This window comes from Myxine glutinosa, chromosome 2 (assembly GCF_964187855.1).
Source record: "Myxine glutinosa chromosome 2, kmMyxGlut1.1, whole genome shotgun sequence".
In the NCBI taxonomy this organism is placed as follows: domain Eukaryota; kingdom Metazoa; phylum Chordata; class Myxini; order Myxiniformes; family Myxinidae; genus Myxine; species Myxine glutinosa.
The window spans coordinates 247,134,966-247,157,844 of NC_136262.1; the positions used below are offsets into that span (position 1 = coordinate 247,134,966).

Sequence of the window (22,879 nt, forward strand, 5' to 3'; positions counted from 1 at the left end):
AGTCGAGGGTTGACAGAAACTTTTCCACCTTGTCAGGAGGAAAGGACACAGAGTCCAGGAGCAGCTGGGTACGACTGGGTACGGTGGGTACAGAGAGGGATGGGTTTGGGACACAAGATTTAGAGGCAAACACAGAGTTGAGGCATTCAGCTTTTTCACGTGCGGAGTCAGCCGTTAAGCCGTTTGAGGTGAGGGAGGGGATGGAGGGGGAACAAACACCAGAAACAGATTTGACCAGACGCCACCAGGATTTGGAAGAGGGAGCCAGATAAGAGAGTTCGGTCTTGAGAATGGTGAGATATTGTTTCCTGGCTCTCCTGAGGGTGGACACACACTTGTTTCGGGCTTTGTGAAAGGAAATGAGATTTCCTTCCGTTGGATTTGCTTTCCAGGAGACGAAAGCAAGTTGTTTCAGGGCAACAGCCTCACCACAAGCCATAGTTAATAATAAAGGTTCAAAAACAGTCTTATCAGCCTTGTCCCCATCAAGAGCAAAGTAATGAAGTCCATCATTGTGGCCAGCCTCAGAAACTCTCTCATCTACCTGGCTAATCTCTGACACCGATTTGGCTTCTAACCTGGCCATTCCACCTTGGATATGTTACTCCTGAGAACAGTGGATGGATGCCACATATCAACATCAAGAGGTTAGGGCAGTCCTCTGGATATCTCTTGACCCTTTTTGACGGTCTGCTATCTAGACTCAATTTCCAAGTCGTCGTCCTTTGGTATTCAAGGACCCTGGCTCAAGTGGGTGGCTCTTGATGTGTCCTTTCCCATGATCACTCCCTTCAGGCTCGGGTTCCACAAGGAAGTGTCTTCGGACTGATGCTATTCTTGATCTATGATCTATCGATTCTCCTGAAAACCAACTTTTAGCATTTAGCCAAACATTCCACACTGTGCAGAATGGAACATCACCTTTGTGAAAGGCCTGGACAGGATAAGCCACTGGTCAGCTACTTGGAACATGACATTGCTACACTGGCAAGTCGCAATGTCCCACAGTCTCTCGACAAGGATGGGCAATCGAACTATCCAGTCCACTTGTCTCATTCACCACAGACAGAGGTGCAATCTCTGGAACTCCTTGGCCTCATCTGCCATAACCTTTCATGGGAGGAACATATCACCAAACTGGTATCAAGGGATAGATGCCATCTTGGTATTATATGTAATTATTGAGCCGCACCGAGATTGTCATGGTGTACAAGGCTTTCATACAGAACTCCATGGAGTTTGACTTCCTGTTCTGGGTTTGTGCTCCTGATTTTTCACCTCGCTTCTGCTGAGGTATTAAAAACAAGGCCTTCTGCACCGTTAGACTCTCAATACAGATGGTAGATACCGAGAGACTGTTACACTCCCACTGGAGGGACATTGGTGGGCTGCATTTTATAAAAACTTTCCTCCGACTTTGCTCCTTATGCCCTCTCCTACCTCTACCTTCTGCAACGCACCCCAGGCCGCATGTATGCCTAAAAAAACCCAGGACTGCTCACCCGCTCTCCAAGTCCAGACTGCTTGCCCACTTGCATTAATTTGACCCCTTATTCTCTCAATTGTGTAATAGTCTCCCTGCGTCCTTTATATCATCCTCCTCATGCCTGTCTTTCAAATGTGCTGCACATCATTACCTCATGCGCTCACCATGCACATCCACCGCCTTTTCTACACACGTTCATTCTTCCACGTTATCTCTAATTTTGTTTCTCTGCACACCCTTGTTTCTTATTTTTGTGTTATTCCCCTTTTTTTTCCTCATGTATTCCCCACCCTCCAAACAATACCCTTGGTAGTCTAAACCCGCTGTCTTTTGTCATTTAACTCCTTTATGAGTCTAGACCTTGGTATAGATAAAAACAGTGGCTTTCTGTTCTGTGGAAGCTCCAGGGACGTACACCATAGCGCTGCTGAGACTTAGGCATCTTCCGTAGGCGTGAACGGCGGATGCTTGACGCAATTACGGCTTGCTCCCAGGCATCGTCGGCATCGTCGTCATCGCTGATCACGTCAGAACGCTCACCATCCGTTAAGGCACCAGAGCGGTGCCGTCCCATATCCCTCTCCATGCCTGTGGGACAGTGAGTGACAGCTTCCATACACTTGAAAAGCATTATGCTATCTTAACGACATTCTAGAATGATGCTGATTTAATGTTTTACTTTAAATTTTTTGATACAGGAAGTAATACTGCAATTTAATTAAGAAATGATGAGTATAGTACCAATTATTTATTATGTATGCAGCTCTGGCCGAATTTTAGCTCATCATATCATCATATAACAAGAATTAACAGGTGTAACAAACAACACAATATTGTAAACAATGGCCACGGTCACATATTGCCTTGTGCACTGCCCTTTTCCATACTTACGGGACTCACCGGAGTGGCCAATAGGAGACCGCGTCAAAGGTCGGTCCCCTGGCAGTGGCTCAGAACTTGGAATAACGTGAAGGTCCTGCATGCTGAAACTGCGCAAGTGGTGCGTGAGCGCCCCCTGGCCCTGTGTGGTAAAGACTGTACGTTAATTTTGTGCAACGAAGGATTAAAAGTTCAGTTTTTTATTGCATTTCAAACATCATAAAATGATTGGCTGAAGAAGTTGCCAACTTGCACGGTCTAATAACGGGCTGGATCGCCATGGGACTTTGACTGTGCCAATCCATCACAACTTCCACTCCAGTTTATTGGTGGCATATCATCTCGACATCGTGTGGTTCAGGATGTAACACGAACACGTCCTTTGAATTATTGGGGCCATTTATATTTGTAAAACTAGAATGGCACTCGCTAGAATGTATACATCCGCCAGTCTGAACAGTTTACGCTTTGTGAACCACTGATACACTGAACACATATTATCCCACTGATAGGCCGGATCTGCATTCGGACTTGAACCAACATCTAATCGGCTTGTTATTGTCATTCACCCAAAACATCCACCACGTTTTGTCATAATCCGTCCCCAACTTTTCTAGATATTGTGCTATATAACGTTTTTGACCCCCATCTATCAATGTTGAAGAATCACTTTAAAAAATCCAGTATTCAGATTCAGATGTTCACCAAAATCTAATCGATTCGTTCGTGTCAAACACCCAACCTGTTCATCAAGTTTGTCCGAATCGATCCATAACCTTTTGAGACATCATGCTCACAGACAAAAAAACTGACAAACAGGGGTGAATACATAACCTCCGCCCACCTTCAATGGCGAAGATACAAAGATGGTGTAATTTGATTTCCCCCACCTTTTTCTGCTTTAATTCCCTCACTCCCCTCTCCTTGCAGTCCACCTTCTTAATTTAACCCTGTTATCCATTCCACCCTAAAAGCATAAAACATCGCAAAAGCAAATTCAAACTAATCCCACAGATTCTCTATGGCATGCTATCTGGGTATTATGAAGGCCCAAAGGTATATACACAAAAATAATACATGATTTCACTCGAACCGGATGCAAATGTGATTGAGATTGATGGAAAGCACCATTATCTTAAAAGCATCCCCAGGTTTGGAGCACAACACAATCTAGCAACGCCCACATATCCTCTCGATATAATTTGGTCCTGCAGTAAAAGTTTCCGAAAAAATTAATCTCATGAGCACAAAGACCCAGGTTCCTTTAAAAACTAAAAAGTTGTACTCATCAGGTATAGCGATTATGTATAAAAAATAAGGGAGGGGGATTTTAATTTCGTGATATCGATTAGAGAGGGAGAGGGATTTTAATTAGTGATATCGATTAGAGAGGGATGGGTTTAAGGTGCATGGGATTATCAATGCCTATGATGGGAGATAATGTGTGGGAATCACAAGTACTCCTGCAATCCACACCCTTCTCTCCTATACTCAACAGTGTGTTATTTTGGTCCCATGTGTGATGCTGATCATGTCGTCCCTTGATGAAAGCAACTCCATCGATGAAATGTTAGGCCTACGCCTTTCTCTTTGTGGCATTTATTCGGGATTTCTCGATATAATATGACTAATCTTAACAGTGCATTTATCTCTTGCTCCCAACACCATTACTCCAGCCGCTATCACAGTTAAAACAACAGAGGAAAAGCCGATGGGATAATGATGTTCTTATTTGCAAACCTTTCCCATTCAATTTGCACAAATTGTGAAAAGAACACAAAACATTTATTTTGGTGTACAATAAAATTGTAGTTTTGAGCCATTGAGAATCCATCTTAGTGATTCGAATGTAAAGCGTGGTACTTATTAGAGTCCCTGTATAAAGAGAGTTGCGCCATGCGCTGACCCGAGATTTCTGGTCACGTGATTTCGTGGCGCCATTTTGTGTCTAACTTCACCGTGCGTGAACGTCAGCTTGGTACGGGAATGTTGTTTATTGCCAAACAAAATGACTGGTTGTTCTGCTTTTGGTTGTTCAAACCAATCTGGGAAATATAAGATGTATAGATTTCCAAGTGATAAAGTCAGAAGACAAATTTGGGAAGCGAAAGTCAGACGAAAGAGCTGGAAAGCGATCGACTCCTCGAGACTCTGCCAGGTAGGCCCACGCCGCTTGATGATCGATGTTCAAAAGCAATTCTATCTGCTCGGTTTTTTTTTGGTTGTCTGTCCGTTGAAAACCCTTTTAAAGGGAAGTGATTTGTGTTTGTTTATAATCTTCAAGGAGCTGACCAAAAATGCATTTCCGTGGGAAGAACCCTGCTCAATTTTTTTCGGGTAGTCCTAGTGGACCGCATATTGTCATTGATTGATGAAATGTCCCGGTACAGTGACATTGCCTGGTCTGCGGTTGGGTAGTCTGCGGGCAATGTCACTGTACTTTTTCAGAGGGAATTAATTTTGATTTTATAGGGGTGGGAAACCCATGGTCCGTTTTGTTTTCAGTTGTCTGTCCGTCCATTCAAAACTTATTCCGAGGCAAGTTATTTTTTTGGTTTAAAATCTTTAGCCTAATCGGCAATCATAAAAGCAATTTTAGGGGGGGGCCTGCTCAATTTTTTTGCGGGTTGTGCAGCCATCCATACGTCCAAAATTTGACGAGTTATTGTTTGCTTTGTACAGTGCTCATGCGTCTTGTGGCATATTTGCTCAAATATTTCCCACCCCGGGATTTATGGCCAAATTGTAGTGATGGAAGATTTTGCACATTGGACAATCCCTATATATTTAACCTGGTGACAGCTATCGTTCCCAAAACATACAATATTTCTAGGTGATTAATGCAGTAAAACAGGTGTATTTGTGTACCCACATTTAAAACTGGCTCAACTTTCAAAAGCTGTTATCCCTGTTTGATATCAATATACATGTGGTCGATAGAGCTAGCGATTTGTCTGGCCATCTTCCGGAAGATTGTCCATGTGATTTTCTGTTGTGGAAGTACTAGTACATGACAGCTCATTAAAATTAAACTGTGTTGTGTTAGAATAAAAATTTCAATAAATAAATACATCAAGGATACATCAAATACAAGTCACTTGTGAGGAGTGAACGGAGTAGTGATGGTGTCTCACTTGTGAGGAGTGAACAGAGTAGTGATGAGTCTCACTTGTGAGGAGTGAACGGAGTAGTGATGAGTTTCACTTGTGAGGAGTGAACGGAGTAGTGATGAGTCTCACTTGTGAGGAGTGAACGGAGTAGTGATGAGTTTCACTTGTGAGGAGTGAACGGAGTAGTGATGAGTCTCACTTGTCAGGAGTGAACGGAGTAGTGATGAGTTTCACTTGTGAGGAGTGAACGTAGTGGGATGAAGTGTTGGTCTGGTCAGAGTGTTGTATTACGGGCAGAGTTTTCTTACGGTCTGAATGTATGAATCATGTTCTGTACTGAATGTATGAACCAAGTTTTGTACTGAATGTTTACTGTGTTGGCCTCATCGTGTTCCTGGTGAAATTAAACAAGTTATGGTGGATACGACGTCTTATCTGTGCTTTTCCATATCTGTTCGACTAGACGAACCGTGCACACTGCAGGTATTTTTTAAAGTTTTTTCTCTGTTTAATTACGGCTTGGCGCAGTCGAAAATTAAGTGTTAATTAAGTCGCCAGCTATGAAACATTAATCGATCAGGCAATATCCATCAGAGTTCTGGGCAAGGGTGTAGTAATAAATGAACGTTTCAATCTTACTAGATGCCGATGACGTTTTCCTTATGTCAGAGACAGAAGCTGACTTGCAACTTGTTAAATCATTACAATGGAAATTGAATATAAATGTCGATAAAACTAAAGTTGTACACTATAGAAATATGGCAATACCACGTACAGAATTTGTTTTAAGTGTGTTAGACTATATGTCGGCTGGAAGTCCTACACCAGAATTGCTCTCGGCACCCTTTAAAAAATATTGGATATGCCCACACTCCTTTCTAAAAGTTATTAAAATTCAGAGAACGACAGCATTGGTTTGTCTTACTTATAATGTTAGCTCTTATATGCAGTGTTGGTTTGTAATATGCATTGCCATACCACTTTTAATATCACCACACAGCTCTTTTTCACGGCAATAGCTGAGTTTTTGACAAAACAAATATCACCTGTATGTAATAATAAGACTAAATATGTGTAGTAAATTTTTTTTTAGCAGGTTTAGAATATATCACCCCATATCGCGAATGTACATGTATATCTAATCCGACACACTTAGACACAAAATGGCGTCCAAATTTGAGTTGACACAACTCTCTATATACAGGGACTCTAGTACTTATTATTAGTGATGATCACCTTAGTGATGAGTGCTGTTCAGCAAGTTCATTGTTAGTTTCGTGATTTGAAAAAACAAAAACAAATGTCCGCGCAATGAATATGGAGCAAGGCGACCAACACTAGCTGAAGGATTTCTCGATGAATCTTTTATGATTCACTGTATTATACGATATTGAAGCAATCAGTGATTATCTATATAATAATAGCGTAAGGACTCGACTTTGTTATCCCTTTTACGCCGCACCCAGTGACCCGATGCCCACGGCACTAATGGATTTACGATCTACGAACCGCGCTCTTTGTTTATCACGTACAGCCATACTCGAAAAATCTGAATTAGTCGACTTTGGGGCCCAAAAGCATCCGATTAACTGCCGATATGACGCCATCGTATTGGCGTCTGCTGGGTGAAGGCGAAGCAAGCCGTCCGCTGATTGGACAGGAGAAGGCGAAAGCAAGCCGTCCACTGAGTGGACAATCCAGAGCATGCATTTGTGCCGGTGTCGTCGATCGCGGTGTACACTAACCTCATCAGGTGCTTCCTAACTCTTACTCGGACAAGCAAATCCCCTATGCCATCCATAATGGTACACTCTATCCATACACCACATCCTCCCTTCCGTGGATGTTCCACGGGTTTCGGCTAGTTAGTAATAATGGTTGTTTCTCAATTACAAATATACAAGAAGGCCATTTGATCCATCAAGCCTGTGCTACATCAATATCGTATTAATCCAGTCTATTGGTTTATCAACACCCATTTAGGAATTTAGTTTATCACGCATTTTCTTTGTACCGGCATTTATTTAAATAAATCTGTTATTTTTGTACATTTTAAATCCGTTTGCATTTGAGTTTTTTTTTCTTCAGGTGTGGAGACTGAGTGGAAGCCGTTCAGGTAAGGCTCCCGTTTCTCCCCCTCCCTCTTGCTTCCCCACACGTATTCTCCACCATTTGAACTGAACGCCTCGGAGTAACAGCTCGTTTGGTCATCCGTGCTACCCTAAGGTGTTCACCAAGGGTAGTCACGCGACAATAGCATGGTTGGAGCACAGAACCACCGAGGAGCTGTGTGCATGTTTTGATCGTACAGATTGGAGTGTATTCATGGATCCCTCTGAGTCGGTGGATGTGAGGGCTTAGTTATCTCCGAGTACATCGAGTTCTGTGCTGACTCTGTCATCCCTCATAAAGTTGTTAAAACGTATCCGAATAATAAGCCGCCAAATACCAATGAGTGTTGCTGATTACATACGACATGCAAGGACTTCCTTAAGGAAAATAGGGAAGCCTTTCTAGATGGAGATAGATCATCGCACGTGAAAGCTATTCAGAAAGAAATAAATGGGCACGTTACAAAGTTTAAAGCAGATTATAAATGAAAGTTAGAATGGAATTTTAAAGGAAATAATTCCCGTGCTGCTTGATTCAAGGACAAACCAAAGAGGGCAGCACATTGTACTAAATATTTTGTTGATAACCTGAATTATTTTTATTGTTTTTTAGTATTTTTACTAAAAATACAAAATATTGAAAGTATTTTTTGTGTATTTGCTAAGACTAAGGTAAGCAAGGCCACTGGACCAGCTGGTATCAAAGGGAGGCGCAAAGGGGTGCCCAACATCTGGCAAATAAAATACATTTACTTCTTCATGCAGGTGTATGAATCAAATTGGCACCCCTTTATATAAACTTTTCTAAAGCATTACTTGGTTCCTCCTAAGAACACAAGGGTAGTACAGCATGCACATGAAATTTTTTGAATGTCCCTCTTTTCTATTGTTCGACATTTTCTATAAGCTATGGAAAGTCCCTTCTTTTCTCTACTTTGCCACATGGCACATATCCTTATATAAAGGGGCATTTTCTATGCCCCAGGCATTTTACCCAAGAATTTCTAATAAGATTTTGAAATTGTGTTGTCAACAACTTGCCCCGGGGTTTATATGTATTTATCAAACAATCTTGGATAATGTTATCATTCGGTTCCAGAACTAAAAGTAAAAAACCACGAGTTGAATGATTACCATCTGGTAGCCTTGACATTTAATGCAATGAAGTGTATTGAAAGGATATTGTTGAAATGTTTGAGTAATCAAGTAAGCTTGTTTGATCAATCTCAATTTGCATATCAGAGTAATCTGAGTGTCGAGGATGCTTTGCTCGTTTATCTCCAAAGATTGTTCCATTATTTAGATACTCCCAAGTCTTTTGTAAGATCAGTATTTATTGACTTATCCAGCACCTTCAATACCATTAATAAGTTAATGAAATGAGATAGCACTCCGAGGCTTTCTAGATGAATTCACAGTTTTCTTGCAGGTAGACCGCAATGGGTGAAGTGCAATAATATGGTGTCAAGTGTCATGGTTTTGAGGTTAGGTGCACCGCAAGGTTGTGTGTTCTCCCCCATTTTGTGCTCTCTACATACATATGGCTGCTGCAGTTAAAGTCCTAGTTTTGGTGTTATCAAATATGCCAATGATAAAGTATTTACGAGGTTCATACTGAACGATAAGTATGAATATATGAACGAAGTTCAGAAGTCTGTAGACTGGTGTGATCATCATTATTGAGTTATTAATGTCAATGAGACAAAAATAGTTATTTTAGATTTTCACTGCTTAGCATGTGTCCATGACGCTTTGATTAATTCATGATCAAAATACAGAAAAGGTAAGTAATATATATGGACACAGTGATCGATAACAAATTGAAATGGAGCAGGAATTCCCAAATGTTGGCCACTAAAGCAAACCAAAGATTGTACTTTGAAGGTAATTGAAAGAGTTTCATGTCGATAATGTTTCATTTTGATGCTTTTCTATCAGTCCTTGATTCAAAGTATGCTTACTTGCAATTTGATATGTACATTTGGTAATTCACCAAAAGGGAATGTTAAGAAATTGGAAATAACCGGGAAGATTTCCTAGCATGTAAAATACGGACAAACCTTCCCTCAATCTGTACCGTTTATGAGAAACTTGCTTTGGTGAAGGTTAACGAGATAATGCGGGATCCTCACGCGGGTCGTTTTAGACCATCGTTTGCGCCAAATTCAATTGAGACATTTAATTCCAATGTGAAAAGGACGTGATGTACCCTTTTTTAATTGAATTGCCAGTGAAGGAAAAAATTCCATGTTTCACGATGAGAATATGAGAATACAGTATATATGAAAAATAATTAAATTAAGCTAGAAGGCATCTCAAAATGCAAAGCCCGTCCAGGTCAGTTTTTATTTACTCAAAATAAACTTGATGAAACAATGGTTAAAAAAAATTGTACTTTTTATTAATGTGTTCTCAATGTTCTCATAACAAAGGTTTTTTTTGATGATTTGATGAAAAAACCTCAATTGTTAAAATGTTTTGGCTTGGACAGACACACTGGAGATCAACTGTAAACAAATAATGAAACACGGAAATGATTTTTTAAAAACCGCCGTCTCGGGATTGACATGCTGCAGTGGGGCTAACAAGAGCTATTTATAGTCACTATGACTTTGGCCTTTCATATTTTGACCCACATTTTCATTATTTTCTCCATATTCTCATAATAAAGGTTTGTTGAAGATTTGATGACAGGTCAAATGGTAAAAAGTTATGGGTGGCTGACACTGACTGACACTGACTGACTGACTGACTGACGACTGACACACACACACACACACACACACACACACACACACACACACACACACACACACACACACACACACACACACACCCAATCACCTTCTGCGTGGGGGAACAACCTAACAATCAGTCACGCCCAAACATTGCACAAATTGGAAAATAGCAAATAAAAAACAAACTCTCCTTACCCAGTATCCCCGTGTAATTCATTTACTTGCATCCAAATGAAGAGGCAGAGTCAAGTTTTAAATTTTCAGATTCCATGTGTTCAACTCTGAGTGGTGCCAAGATTTTCATTGGCACCTTCATTCTAACGCTCTTTGTAATGGTAATGCTAAAGGGGCCGGAAAGGGTGCACATACCTTTGACGCAGCCGTGACAGCAGCGGTTGCAGCGATGTTGATACCCCGTTTCCCAAAATGCAACATAGCATCGTAGCTTCGCTCTTTCGCCTGGTGAAGGTAATCGTCTATTTCCTGATTTAAAAAAAAAAACACAACAAAGCTTAGTTTATACTTGGGAAAACAAATATTTTAATCCCTCAACTAGTAGTGTTCGGGGATATATGCACTATAACCATGCAATAATAACCTGTATGTTCAAAGAGGAGACAAGTACAAATAGAGAGACTTCCTGTATCATTTCTCAAGCAGACCATCTTTAAAATGGACTATTATCTTAGCTGTGCCATTTGTATGGAATTTGTGGATAAAAGGCATCACACAATGCCATTTTGGTTGTCGTTTCTCACACAATGTCACCCAGTCATTCACACAGTCATTCCTTAGAAAATCAGAACTACCGTATTTTTCGACGTACAAGTCGATGTGGAGTGCAAGTCGAATTGGCTATTATAATTGGCTATATTTTCTTTCCTTCATTCATGGATAAGTTGATTTGGAGTACAAAGCGAAGCTCGATCAAATACGGTAGCTTGCAAAACAGTCATTCAGACAGAACAATGACGGTTCCTGACAATGACCTTCCTGATACTCACAATGCATCGCAAGCTACGGTACTTCCAGGGTCATCTTACTATAATTCACCAAATGTCCATCTGTCCGTTCGAAGGTACCGCAAAAACGGCTGAACCGATCGCAACGATATTTTGGGTGGGTAATTCTGGGACCCCCTGGAGTAAAATAGGCTATATTGTTTTTCAAATTTTTCCAATTTTCCAGTTCTTCCAAACACGATGGAATAATATTTACCGATATGAACAGTGATGTGGCTTTTGTTGAAATTCTACGTACCAGGAGAGAGTAGATGGACTCCTGACGAACTCTTCCGATATAAACGTGCGGCTCCGAAGTAACACGGCAGCGTGTGCAAAGAGACTGAGAAACAAGTGTAGCGGCCGCTTCCGTTTTGCAGAATTAAATTTTTTTTCAAAAGGGGCGCCATGTACTGTTTAGATTTTGATGATTTGCGTGTGATATGATTCAACGGATGTTTATATGAATCGTTTAAAACAAAAAAAAGGCCTTCAATTTATGATATTTTGCCTTTTCATTTGGGCTTCCCAATTGAAGCTCCGCCCATAGGGCGGGTACCGTTGCTAGTGATTAATAATGAGATGTCTTATGCACGTTATTTGAACTACTTTGTGGGATGATCTTTTGGGTATAGATTAGGAATGTGAAGAGATTTTCAGCATGTTTGTTATCCTATAGAGGTACAGTATTTAAAACAAGATACAGAATCATTATTATCATCACTCACACTTCCTGTAATAAAAGCACATTTTACTCCCTGAAAGAGCTTAATCACCGAGTACAGTCTCAACATGTTTGCCACAGTCGCACTTCACTACAGTACATCGCATAATCACTTGACATCTAAGAAACCGTCAAACTGCTGCTCAACTTTCATATCGGAATTTAAGATGGTGGCGAGCTCAGGGGTCAGGCTAGGTGGGCTGCCATCATCCTCGGGTTCCTCTGGTCTTCTGACGATCCCCGCCTTGACAAAACCGTTAACAATGACCGCCTGAGGCACACTGTCCCACGTGCCCTTGATCCACTGAACTACCTCGGTGTAGTAGGCATGACGCATACGCCCCATATTGGTGAAACTGTGTTCGCCTGTGGTCATCCAATTTTCCCACGTATTTTGGAGCTCAGCCTTGAAGCAACACTTAACGGAAATGTTCAGCGGCTGCAACAACTTGATCATTCCCCCCAACGATGATGCCCACCACTGTCTTTCTCCTTTCAACCTTAGCTTTCATCTCAAGTATATGTGTATGCATCGACTCCATGATGAGCATTTATGTCTTCGTAAAGAAAATAATCCACGAGACCGACACAAATGACACGTTTCCAGCCACTTTCCCATCATGTCGTTGTCTATGCAACCTTTGGGATTCATTCTACCATAACACCATTGGGAAACTTCTCCTATGGCGTTGTGCTTCTCTTTAAAAAATGACCATCGGGGGATGACCATCGGGGTCATCCCCCGATCCATCGGACCGATGACCATCGGGGGTAACTTTCCGCCATCTGCTGAACACGTGAGAACCACTTTGAAAGAAGACTTCTCATGAACCGTGGTCCTAATAGTAACCATCTCCCCCCCACCCCCTGCCCCCCTTGGGCTCAACTGTCCTGTTCATTGGAATATCAAATGTCAATGGCACTTCGTCCATGTTGATCACATGTGAAATATTCAAATTGCCTCCTGTATCTACATCTGTGCAGATTCATGTAAGTTGTCCAACTTCTCCTCCAAGTCCTCAGAAAGTTTCTGTGCCACAGTCACGCGCTGCCTAATACACAGTCCTTTTCTATGCATCAACCCGAAGCACCACAAAGAATGACCTCAAACTTTCATCTCCCAGATCAGTTGTGATTTGTTTGGCCTGTAGTCTCATCCGTACAGTATAAAGTCCTTGACAAGCGACATGTTCAGTCAGCACATATTCCTCCAACTTATCCTCAATGTTTGACCACCTAATTTTGCAGCCGCAATTCGTATTTCTGGTTTTCCACAACATATCCTTCATTTTACGCCAGTCCCGAAAAGATTTCTCACTGACCCCATATTTCCTGGGTGCAGCCTAATTCCCCCCATTTTCCTCAGCAGACTTAACAACTTCAAACTTAAAGCTTCCATGTACGACTTGTGTGACTTTACAGGAAGCATTTGAGATGACGTAGTGAGAATAGACACATATGATTAGGATTGAAACGGATGGATACAACGTAATTGGTAAGTGCATGCTTGTCATCGATTGGATAATTTCGCATTGAGCAGATTAACATTTAATTGCTCACCCAATCGACAAGCGTTCTGGGCAATTATTTCTGTAATCACACTAAAATACGCAATTTGGTGCCTGTCTGTCTGTTACTCATCCAATCTCAACCAAACTTGTCAGGAGGACTAAGGGTCACACAATGGAGGTTTGTAGTGACTTCATTTACCCCTCTCCCCAAGGGAGTTTTCCACCTTGGGTGAAATCCGTGTTAAGGTGTATATCTGTGTTATGATAGTTAATCGTGGCATTTTTCCAAGGACACTTCTAATAATAAAAGTAATAACACTGATGATAATAGCATGATATGAATGTTATGTTTTTACAAAAAAATACCAATTAATATCCCCTCTCCCTAAGGGGGTTTTCCTCCTTGGACAAACGGCGTGTTAACATGATTAAATAACTTATCGTGGTGTACATGGGGCAAGTCTACCAGAAGTAAAAAATATATTGTAAACCATAAACATGTATGATTACCTTTTAAAACAGCAACTACTGCTGTTAAACACAAAACTGACAAACATTTGGAGGAATCCCGATGTCCTTGACGCATTATATGCTTATCGTGTCCCCCACAGACTAAGGGACCAGATCCTAGATCGACTGTAATCTATATACCATAAAGAAGATATGACCCTTCCTGCCGCTCCTGTAGAGAGTGTGTGTACTAGTCATACTAAAATACGCAATTTGGCATCTGTCTGTCTTTCTGTCTCATGATTTTTGACCGTGATACATTCCGTCGTTACTTATCCAATCTCAACCAAACTTGACAGGATGACTAAAGATTACACAATAAAGGTTGTTGCGCATTCATTCCCCCCCCCTCCCCCCCCCCCCCCCCCAAGAGGGTTTTCCCGCCATTGCCGCCAATGTGGATGCGTGTTGAGGTGTATATCCTTGTTAAGCTAACTTTATTGTGGCGTTTTTCCAAGGCCGTTTCTAATAACAAAACGAATGATAATAACATAATAATAATGTTATTACAAAACAATATTATTACCAATAATATCCTACCTCCCCAAGGGTTTTTTTCCTCATTGAACAAACGCCGTATCAACGTTTATAAATAGCTTATCATGGCGTTTTCGTGGGAGCAACAGCCTCTACCAGAAGTAAAAAATAGTATAAACCACAAACAAAAATGATTAGCTTTTTAAACAGTCACTAATGCTATTTATAACACTAAACAATTCAATTTTGAGGAATCCCGACATCCGTGAGGGTAAATTTTACTCACAGAACTGAGCTAAGATCTACTGTAATCTATATACCCTACAAAGGTTTGGTAAATAATGACCCTTCCTGCCGCTAACGTGGCGTTTTTCGTGGCAGCCTTTTGAAACTCGCTCCTGCTGTTTAACACAAAACTGAAAGGGAGGAAGCCCAGGGTGTGCTCATTTACCAAGCAGCTAGGTAGCACTTGCCAAGCCAGCCGTTCCTTAACGGTTTTGAATGGAGTGCTTGCTCGAATGCTTAAACCACTTGGCGAGCGCTCTATCAGAAACTTGGTAAATGAACACACACCCAATGTTCTTGAGACCCAAACATATATCTACAGTAATCTATATACCCCAAAGAGGAATGACCCTTCCTGCCCCTCCCGTAGTGAGCGGGTGCACTTGTGCTTTAAATTAACAATGATACAATTTATTTCAGAAAACACCACACATTGTATTTTCTTATCTTATGCAATTCAATGTCTTAAACCATAGATAAGTTCATTCTGAATACAAGTCGAGGCCCAGACTTCCGGGGGAAAAGCAGTATCAACTGATATGCCTAAAAATATGGTAACCAGTCAATAAGACCTTCTTCTACAGCTCATTGGAGTCTTCTCCCCTGTTGGCTGGGCCAATGTTTCCTTTGCAGTGTTTCCTTTCCTCCACTCGTCTTTTCCTGTTTACTCCTTCCCTTTCTTATTATGTCTAAGAGTTGCCCCGCTGCCATATTGTCAGTTTATACCCTTCGTCAACTTGCTCTTCCATGCGCCTTGATCTTGCGACGAAATAAAAATGGACGATTGAAACACCAAATTGATTCTCAGGGTATTTTGTTAACCAGCCAAATTAACTTCATCCCAGACACTAGGTATGGGCCTAAACTATATAATCAGTGAAAACAAAATGATGAGGAGCACAACGGATGGGCAAAAAAACTAATGGCAGTACTTTTAGAAGCTACTTGTACAAATCTGTTAACAGTGATCATGCGGAAAGGATTGAGAACTGGAACAGACCTGCTCGTGTGATGACAGCATTGGATGCACGAATTTGCGGTAAAGCACGCTTGAACCCCTCGTGTAGGGGGAAAGAAGCCAGATGACAAAAGCAATTTTCAGCTCAAAATAAAAGGGCAACCTGGGCAGAGGTATGGAAGAGAGGGAGAGGTGAGCAAAGTAAAAAAAAAAAAAAAAAAAACCCACAAGAAAATTCAAGAAACAAAAGGCTTTCATTTCGATCAGAAGAGATGAGATGAGTCATCTTTGAGTAATACCAAAGTTTACAAGGAAATTGAGCACGGCAGCTTGCAAAGGGCGAGCTTTGCAGGTTGTATGCAAATACCATCATGTAATAATGCACAACGTTTAATGTGGTGTTACGTGGTCCTCCCGGTAACTACCTGGTCTTGGTGACCCCCGGACCGTGGGAGGAACCCCGCCAGAAAGATATATGATTTATACGCTTTCGTAACGCAATCAATATGAAAGACACAACAATTCAAGTCAATAAGAAACCCCCACACCAAGGATCTGGATTAATGGATAATATATTCCCAATCAATCAACAACACTCAACAATCCATCAACAATATTACTCAGATGGCCATCTCATATATTTCCCCCCTTTCCCCACTCACGACCCCTCAATAGTCACTGTCCCTCACAATGTCTCTGGGCCCCTCCAGACCAAGGTGAAGGTCGACTTCTCCGCACACGGGCGGTTGAACGGACCCCTGGCTGACGTGCTCCAAACGTGCACATCACGTACCGGGAACAGCTGCTGCAGCGCACACCTCCTTGCAAAGCAAAGCGGGCAAAGCAAAGCACGGCTCGCAAAGCGCGCGAGGCCCAAGGTGCGACCCGTACACGCCCTCGGAGGCGTCGAGGCGAACAGTGCCGGACGCTTGGTTTCTTCCAGGAAGCCACGGCAACCTGACACGTAACAGGCAATCACCCCGCGCAGGTAACTCCTCTCGCCAGACGGGCTTTTCAAACTCAGCGTTCCCAACGCTAATCAATATCGACACCGCTCGCGTCGGAGCTGGGCGAGGAAGAAGAAGATGGCCGCTTCCTCAGGACCTCGTGTCTTTTTTTCTTCTTCCGGTTCACCATCCCGTTTCCGGTCTCCTGTTATCAGGAGCGCCTCTAACCATTTAACCACAACAACCTTTAATAGAATAAACATTAATAAGCAATGACCTGAATAGTAATTCACCTAAATCCGGAATCCGTAACACTCCCCCCCTTCAAGAAAGAAAGTTTGAACCCAGCGAAAACTTTCTTTACAGGCCAACTTTGATAAACAAACAAAATAACTCACACCCCAAATCATCAGTTCCCCCGGGCACAATTATCACATCTCAAAAACAAAGCAACAAAATTTCACAAAACCCCCAGAGATTCCAAAGGTAATTCCCTCTGGACCAAGCGTCAACAACTTCTAGTTTCTCTTGGATGACGGTTAAGGGGTGGTGACCAAAGCCCCAAAGTTACACAACTCGATAGCACTTTTTCGGGAGGCCCAGCTGAGTACTCACTACATGGACACCTTAAGGAATGTGGAGTTCACGGTTAGTCCGTGCAGGAAAGTTCCCTACCGGGACGCCTTTAAGAACGTGGCGTTCACGGTTAGTCCGTGTAGGAGCCCAGGCTCGGCGGCTCCGCCGTATATAGAGTGCTTCAACTTCTCCGGACTCCTAACAGTTACGGTGGGACCCCTTGTCCCAGCAGTCACCTGACTGGCGGTCTCCGTCTCGGCCAGTGCTCTGACAATCATTCTTTCGGGAGATGCCGTAACTCTGGGAGCCTCCATAGTAATATCGGCCGCTGCCAACACCAACTCTACCGCCAAGTTGTCCTCTTCTGTAGACCTCTCGACGCCTACGAAATGCCTTCCCTACTGTTATGGTCCGACCCTCCAACTCCTTACCATTCCAATTCTTCTCTGCCTCCCTGGCGTCTTTTGTGCTTGCAAACGTGACAAAGCCGAACCCTCTTGACCGTTGCGTTTCCCTGTCTTTTACCAACCGCACTTCCACCAGCAGCCCATATCTGTTGAAGGCAGAGGTCAGAACGTCTTCCTCTGTTTTGAAGTTCAGTCCCCCTACAAATAACTTGGAACTTTTGTCACCATCCCGAGCTGGTGTGGTGTTATTTTCCCTGCTGTGCTCTTTACCAACCCTCGGGTTACCATAAACTTGCCCCCTGGCCAAATCATTCCCGATAATCACAGATACTCCCTCTACAGGAAGCATGGCTTGTAAACCGACGGTGACCGGTCCTGACACCAAATCGGATTCCAAATGGATGACATGAAGTGGGGCACTAACACAGCCACCGATCCCTTGCAACCGAACACTATCACCAGTTGCTGTACTCTTTGACAATGGCAAAATGCCTTCAAGCATTAAGGATTGATGAGCTCCTGTGTCCCTCAATACCCTAACAGGTCTTGGGTTCGTCAAGTCTCCCTCTAGTGAGACAAACCCCTCATAAATAAATGGTTGGTAACTCTTCTGTGGGCGATTTCTTACGTTTGCCATCGCATTCGGAGTTGTACTAGTCGGACTCCGCTCTGGGTTGTCCCTTTTCATGAGGTAACAACTGGACATCAAGTGTCCAGGTTTTTTGCAAAAGGCGCAAGTAGGCCCGGAGGAAAAACTCGTGGTCTGCCTCAGGCCCCCCGGGAAATAAGTTTGTCTTGGGCCCGTAGCCCCCTGATTTCGAACAGTTGGGGTATCAGAGTTGTCCCCATAATCCTCTCGAGGCCGCCACCATGTATTGTCGTTCTCTGCACGGGGTGTTCCATAACTCCCCTGCTGAAGTCTAGGCGAGGAGCTAGGTGTGTGGACCCCTATCCGGTGTGTTAAGGCATAATCATCTGCCATGGTGGCTGCGTCCCACAACTTTGGTACTTTCTTTTCCTGCAGGTACACTTTGATGTCCTCGTGGACACACTGTAGAAATTCCTCCACCAGCATCAAGTCACGCAATGCTTCGAAGTCGTTCCCGACTCCTTTTGACTCACACCACCGATCAAACATGTTTTCTTTCACTCTGGCAAACTCCACATGGGTCTCACTCTCCCTCTTCCTGGCATTCCTGAATTTTTGCCGGTAAGCTTCAGGAACCAACTCATAGGCTTTGAGGATGTGCTTCTTCAATACCTCATAATCTGCACATTGGTCCATTGGTAGCGCCGAATAAATCTCTTGAGCTTTACCCACCAGCACACTTTGCACTAGTATGGTCCAGGCCTCCTCCGGCCAGTTTAACTGTCGAGCCACTTTCTCAAAGTGTGGAAAAAATTGAGTGACTTCCTTCAAAGGTGGGCGGTCCGCTTCGAAAGTCCGCTTATCCGCTTATCCGCTGCAGCGGACTAACGTTTTCGAAGCGGATAAGCGGATCGGAACAACCCCCGGAAACCGAAGCGGATAAGCGTAAGCGGACTACCGAAAAATTAAAGCGCATCGCGATTCGCCAAATCAGCTGTTAGCCTGAGCCGTTACTCTAGAATTGTGAATATTTATTTAAGTGAATAATAAGTGAAACCCTAACAACTCGGCTCTCGCCCAATCTCTTCCCGCTCGAGTTCCGTGATGCTTGGGTAACTCTATTTCTCAGGCATAACACGCCGCTCCCGAGCTCTGCCTCGGTCGAGCGCGTGTTCAGCTACGGGTCGGACATCCTCAGGCCTAAGAGGTCGGCCCTGGCTGCACCGAACTTCGAGGCCCTCGTCTTCATGAAGGGCAACCTCCAAATCCTCAAGAAGGCCCACGAGGTGGAGGAGGAAGACGAGGACTAGTCAACAGACTGCTAGTCTGTTGACTAGTAGACTCTCTTGTCAAAGAAAGGACGGGCAAATTGATTTTTCTTTAATGTAACTTGCATATATTAAAATTATATTTAAATTAACTGTAGAGTAGAGTAGAGTCGAGTGGAAAACTTTATTTCAATAAATTTTGAATAAATTTTATTTAAATAAAAATGTATATTTTTGATCTTAAAAGCTTTGTTTGTCTTTGTAGTAGTTAGAAATGGCTATTTAGGCTTAAAAAGCATTAAATTCCCTTTAGAAACGTCAAAAATCGCTTTAAAAACGTCGAAGCGCTTTTAAAAAATCGAATCGAAGCGGATAAGCGGATAAGCGGTAAGCGGACTAAGATTTTCGGCCGCTGAAGCGGATAAGCGAATCGGACTACACGGGCTGGCGGAGCGGATAAGCGGTAAGCGGACTTAAAATTTTCCGAATCGCGCCCACCTCTGACTTCCTTTTCACTGAAGGGTGGAACCAGCCTCACATGTCTGCCCACATCCCAGGTGTTCTGGCTAGGTGTCGACCCCGTCAGCAAGGGTGGTACCTCTCCCCGTTCTCTCATTAAATCCAGCTCCTTGAATTTAATTTCTTGCTGAAGCGCCAGATCACGTTCCTTCAACTCCCTTTCGGCTTTTCTCTCCTCTGCTTCGAGTTCCCTTGCAGCTCTCCTCTCCTCTGCTTTTGTCCCTTCTAACCTTTCCTGGAGTTCTCGTTCCACTCTCCTTTCCTCTGCTTGATTCTCTTCTCTCCTCTCTTCTGCTTTCCTTTCCTCTGTTTTCATCCTTTCTAACCTTTCCTGGAGTTCTCGTTCCACTCTCCTTTCTTCTTCTGCTCTTTCCTTTTCTGCTTTCCTTTCTTCTTCTGCTCTTTCCTTTTCTGCTTTCCTTTCTTCTTCTTTGATCCGTTCCTGGCTCCGTAATTGCAACTCCAGTTTCCGGAGCTCAACGTCTTCTGGTTCTTCGGGTAGCCACTCCCAGGCTAACTCGTCCCATGTTCCTAATCCCACCATAGACTGTATCACCGTGGTCTGCAACTCTGCCTTCCTCAAATTAGTTCGGACCTCCAAGTTAAAATGTTTGGCCAATTTCAAGAGGTCCGATTTTAGTAATGCTCGGAACTGTGCCTCACTAGGGGTTACCGCAAAGTTCTGTGCCACAAAACGCCATGGTGACTACTGGTAACACCTGTTAACCTTCACCCCCGAAATTTCCAACAAAGAAAAGCAACAGTATTACTATTATTGCTATTGTTTTTTTTTTGTTTTTTTTTTGTTGTTGTTGTTTTGTCGGCAGAGCAAAACAATTTTGGGAACATTGGAAAAGTTCCCACTCTTGGGAATTCTTTCCCGGACTAAAATTTAGAAAGTTTTATAGATCCCGGACGTAGACCCAATTGCGAATCCGCAAATTATAATTTGGACGAGCCCCCAATTCTGTTACATGGTCCTCCCAGTAACTACCTGGTCTTGGTGACCCCCGGACCGTGGGAGGAACCCCGCCAGAAAGATATATGATTTATACGCTTTCGTAACGCAATCAATATGAAAGACACAACAATTCAAGTCAATAAGAAACCCCCACACCAAGGATCCGGATTAATGGATAATATATTCCCAATCAATCAACAACACTCAACAATCCATCAACAATATTACTCAGATGGCCATCTCATATATTTCCCCCCTTTCCCCACTCACGACCCCTCAATAGTCACTGTCCCTCACAATGTCTCTGGGCCCCTCCAGACCAAGGTGAAGGTCGACTTCTCCGCACACGGGCGGTTGAACGGACCTCTGGCTGACGTGCTCCAAACGTGCACGTCACGTACCGGGAACAGCTGCTGCAGCGCACACCTCCTTGCAAAGCAAAGCGCGGCTCGCAAAGCGCGCCTAAGGTGCGACCCGTACACGCCCTCGGAGGCGTCGAGGCGAACAGTGCCGGACGCTTGGTTCCTTCCAGGAAGCCACGGCAACCTGACACGTAACAGGCAATCACCCCGCGCAGGTAACTCCTCTCGCCAGACGGGCTTTTCAAACTCAGCGTTCCCAACGCTAATCAATATCGACACCGCTCGCGTCGGAGCTGGGCGAGGAAGAAGAAGATGGCCGCTTCCTCAGGACCTCGTGTCTTTTTTTCTTCTTCCGGTTCACCATCCCGTTTCCGGTCTCCTGTTATCAGGAGCGCCTCTAACCATTTAACCACAACAACCTTTAATGGAATAAACATTAATAAGCAATGACCTGAATAGCAATTCACCTAAATCCGGAATCCGTAACAGTGGTCTCGTTGATTTTTGCTCAGGGCAGGCCCGGGTGAGTAGAAGATCACACAAGATAGGTAGGGAAAACAGGTGCTGCAGTCCGGAGTTAGTCATATTTGAAGCTTATGTGTACTAAAGACCATTCATTGAGCGAATACCTAATGGCATGTGTATCACACAAAAATATAATCGTTTGTGTTATGACTCATGAGTCATCACACACCAATGCTCACCAAAAAATAAAAACAAATAAAAATATTGCCACCCTTGCACGTTTTTCAAATAACTCACAATTTTCTCGAAAAAAAGTTGAAATTGACAAAAGTATTTGGTCTCCACAATTCTTTATTTCACTGTTAATATTACAGAACCTTTGTTTTTTATTTGGAACTTAATATATCCTTTTAAATCAGGAAATAAAAACAAATGGCATTGACAAAATTATTGTCACCCGAGACTTCATATTTGGTAGCACAGCGTTTGAACAAAATAACTGCAGTCTAGAGCTTCCTATAGCCATGAATGAGCTTCCTTTACCTCTCTACTAACAGTTTGGCCCACTCTTATTGTGCAAACTGCTCCAGCTCTCCCAGATTTGAAGGGTGCCTTCTCCCAACTGCTGTTTTCAGATCTCCCCACAGGTGTTCAATGGGATTTAGATCTGGACTCATTGCTGGCCATTTCAGAACAGTCCAGTGTTTTGTCTTGAACCATTCCTGGGTGCTTTTTGAAGTGTGTTTGGGGTCATTGTCCTGCTGCAAGACCAATGACCCAGCTTTCTGACACTGGGTTCAACATTGAGCTCCAAAATGCCTTGGTAATCTCCTGATTTCATGATGCCATGCACACGTTCCAGGCACCGAGTGCCAGAGGCAGCACAGCAACCCCAAAAAAATCACTGAACCCTCCTCCATGTTTGACTGTAGCGAAGGTGTTCTTTTCTTTGAAGGCTTAATTTTGTTTTCTGTAAACATTGAGATGATGTGCTT

The 22,879-nt window shown here is 43.1% G+C and overlaps 1 protein-coding gene across 2 annotated transcripts in view; it reads right to left on the reverse strand.

Annotated features, from left to right (window-relative positions):
- LOC137420683 (receptor expression-enhancing protein 1) overlaps positions 1-22,879 on the reverse strand; it is a 75,679-nt gene that overhangs the window by 5,670 nt on the left and 47,130 nt on the right. The window contains exons 4-7 of one of the 2 annotated variants that reach the window (XM_068105947.2): positions 15,833-15,953; positions 10,694-10,807; positions 2,387-2,507; positions 1,902-2,074 (exon numbers count right to left, since the gene is read on the reverse strand). In XM_068105947.2, the coding sequence (XP_067962048.1) occupies positions 1,902-2,074; positions 2,387-2,507; positions 10,694-10,807; positions 15,833-15,953 (529 nt within the window). Of the gene's footprint in view, positions 1-1,901; positions 2,075-2,377; positions 2,508-10,693; positions 10,808-15,832; positions 15,954-22,879 lie in introns of both variants that reach the window. The other variant, XM_068105948.2, reaches the window with a different exon arrangement.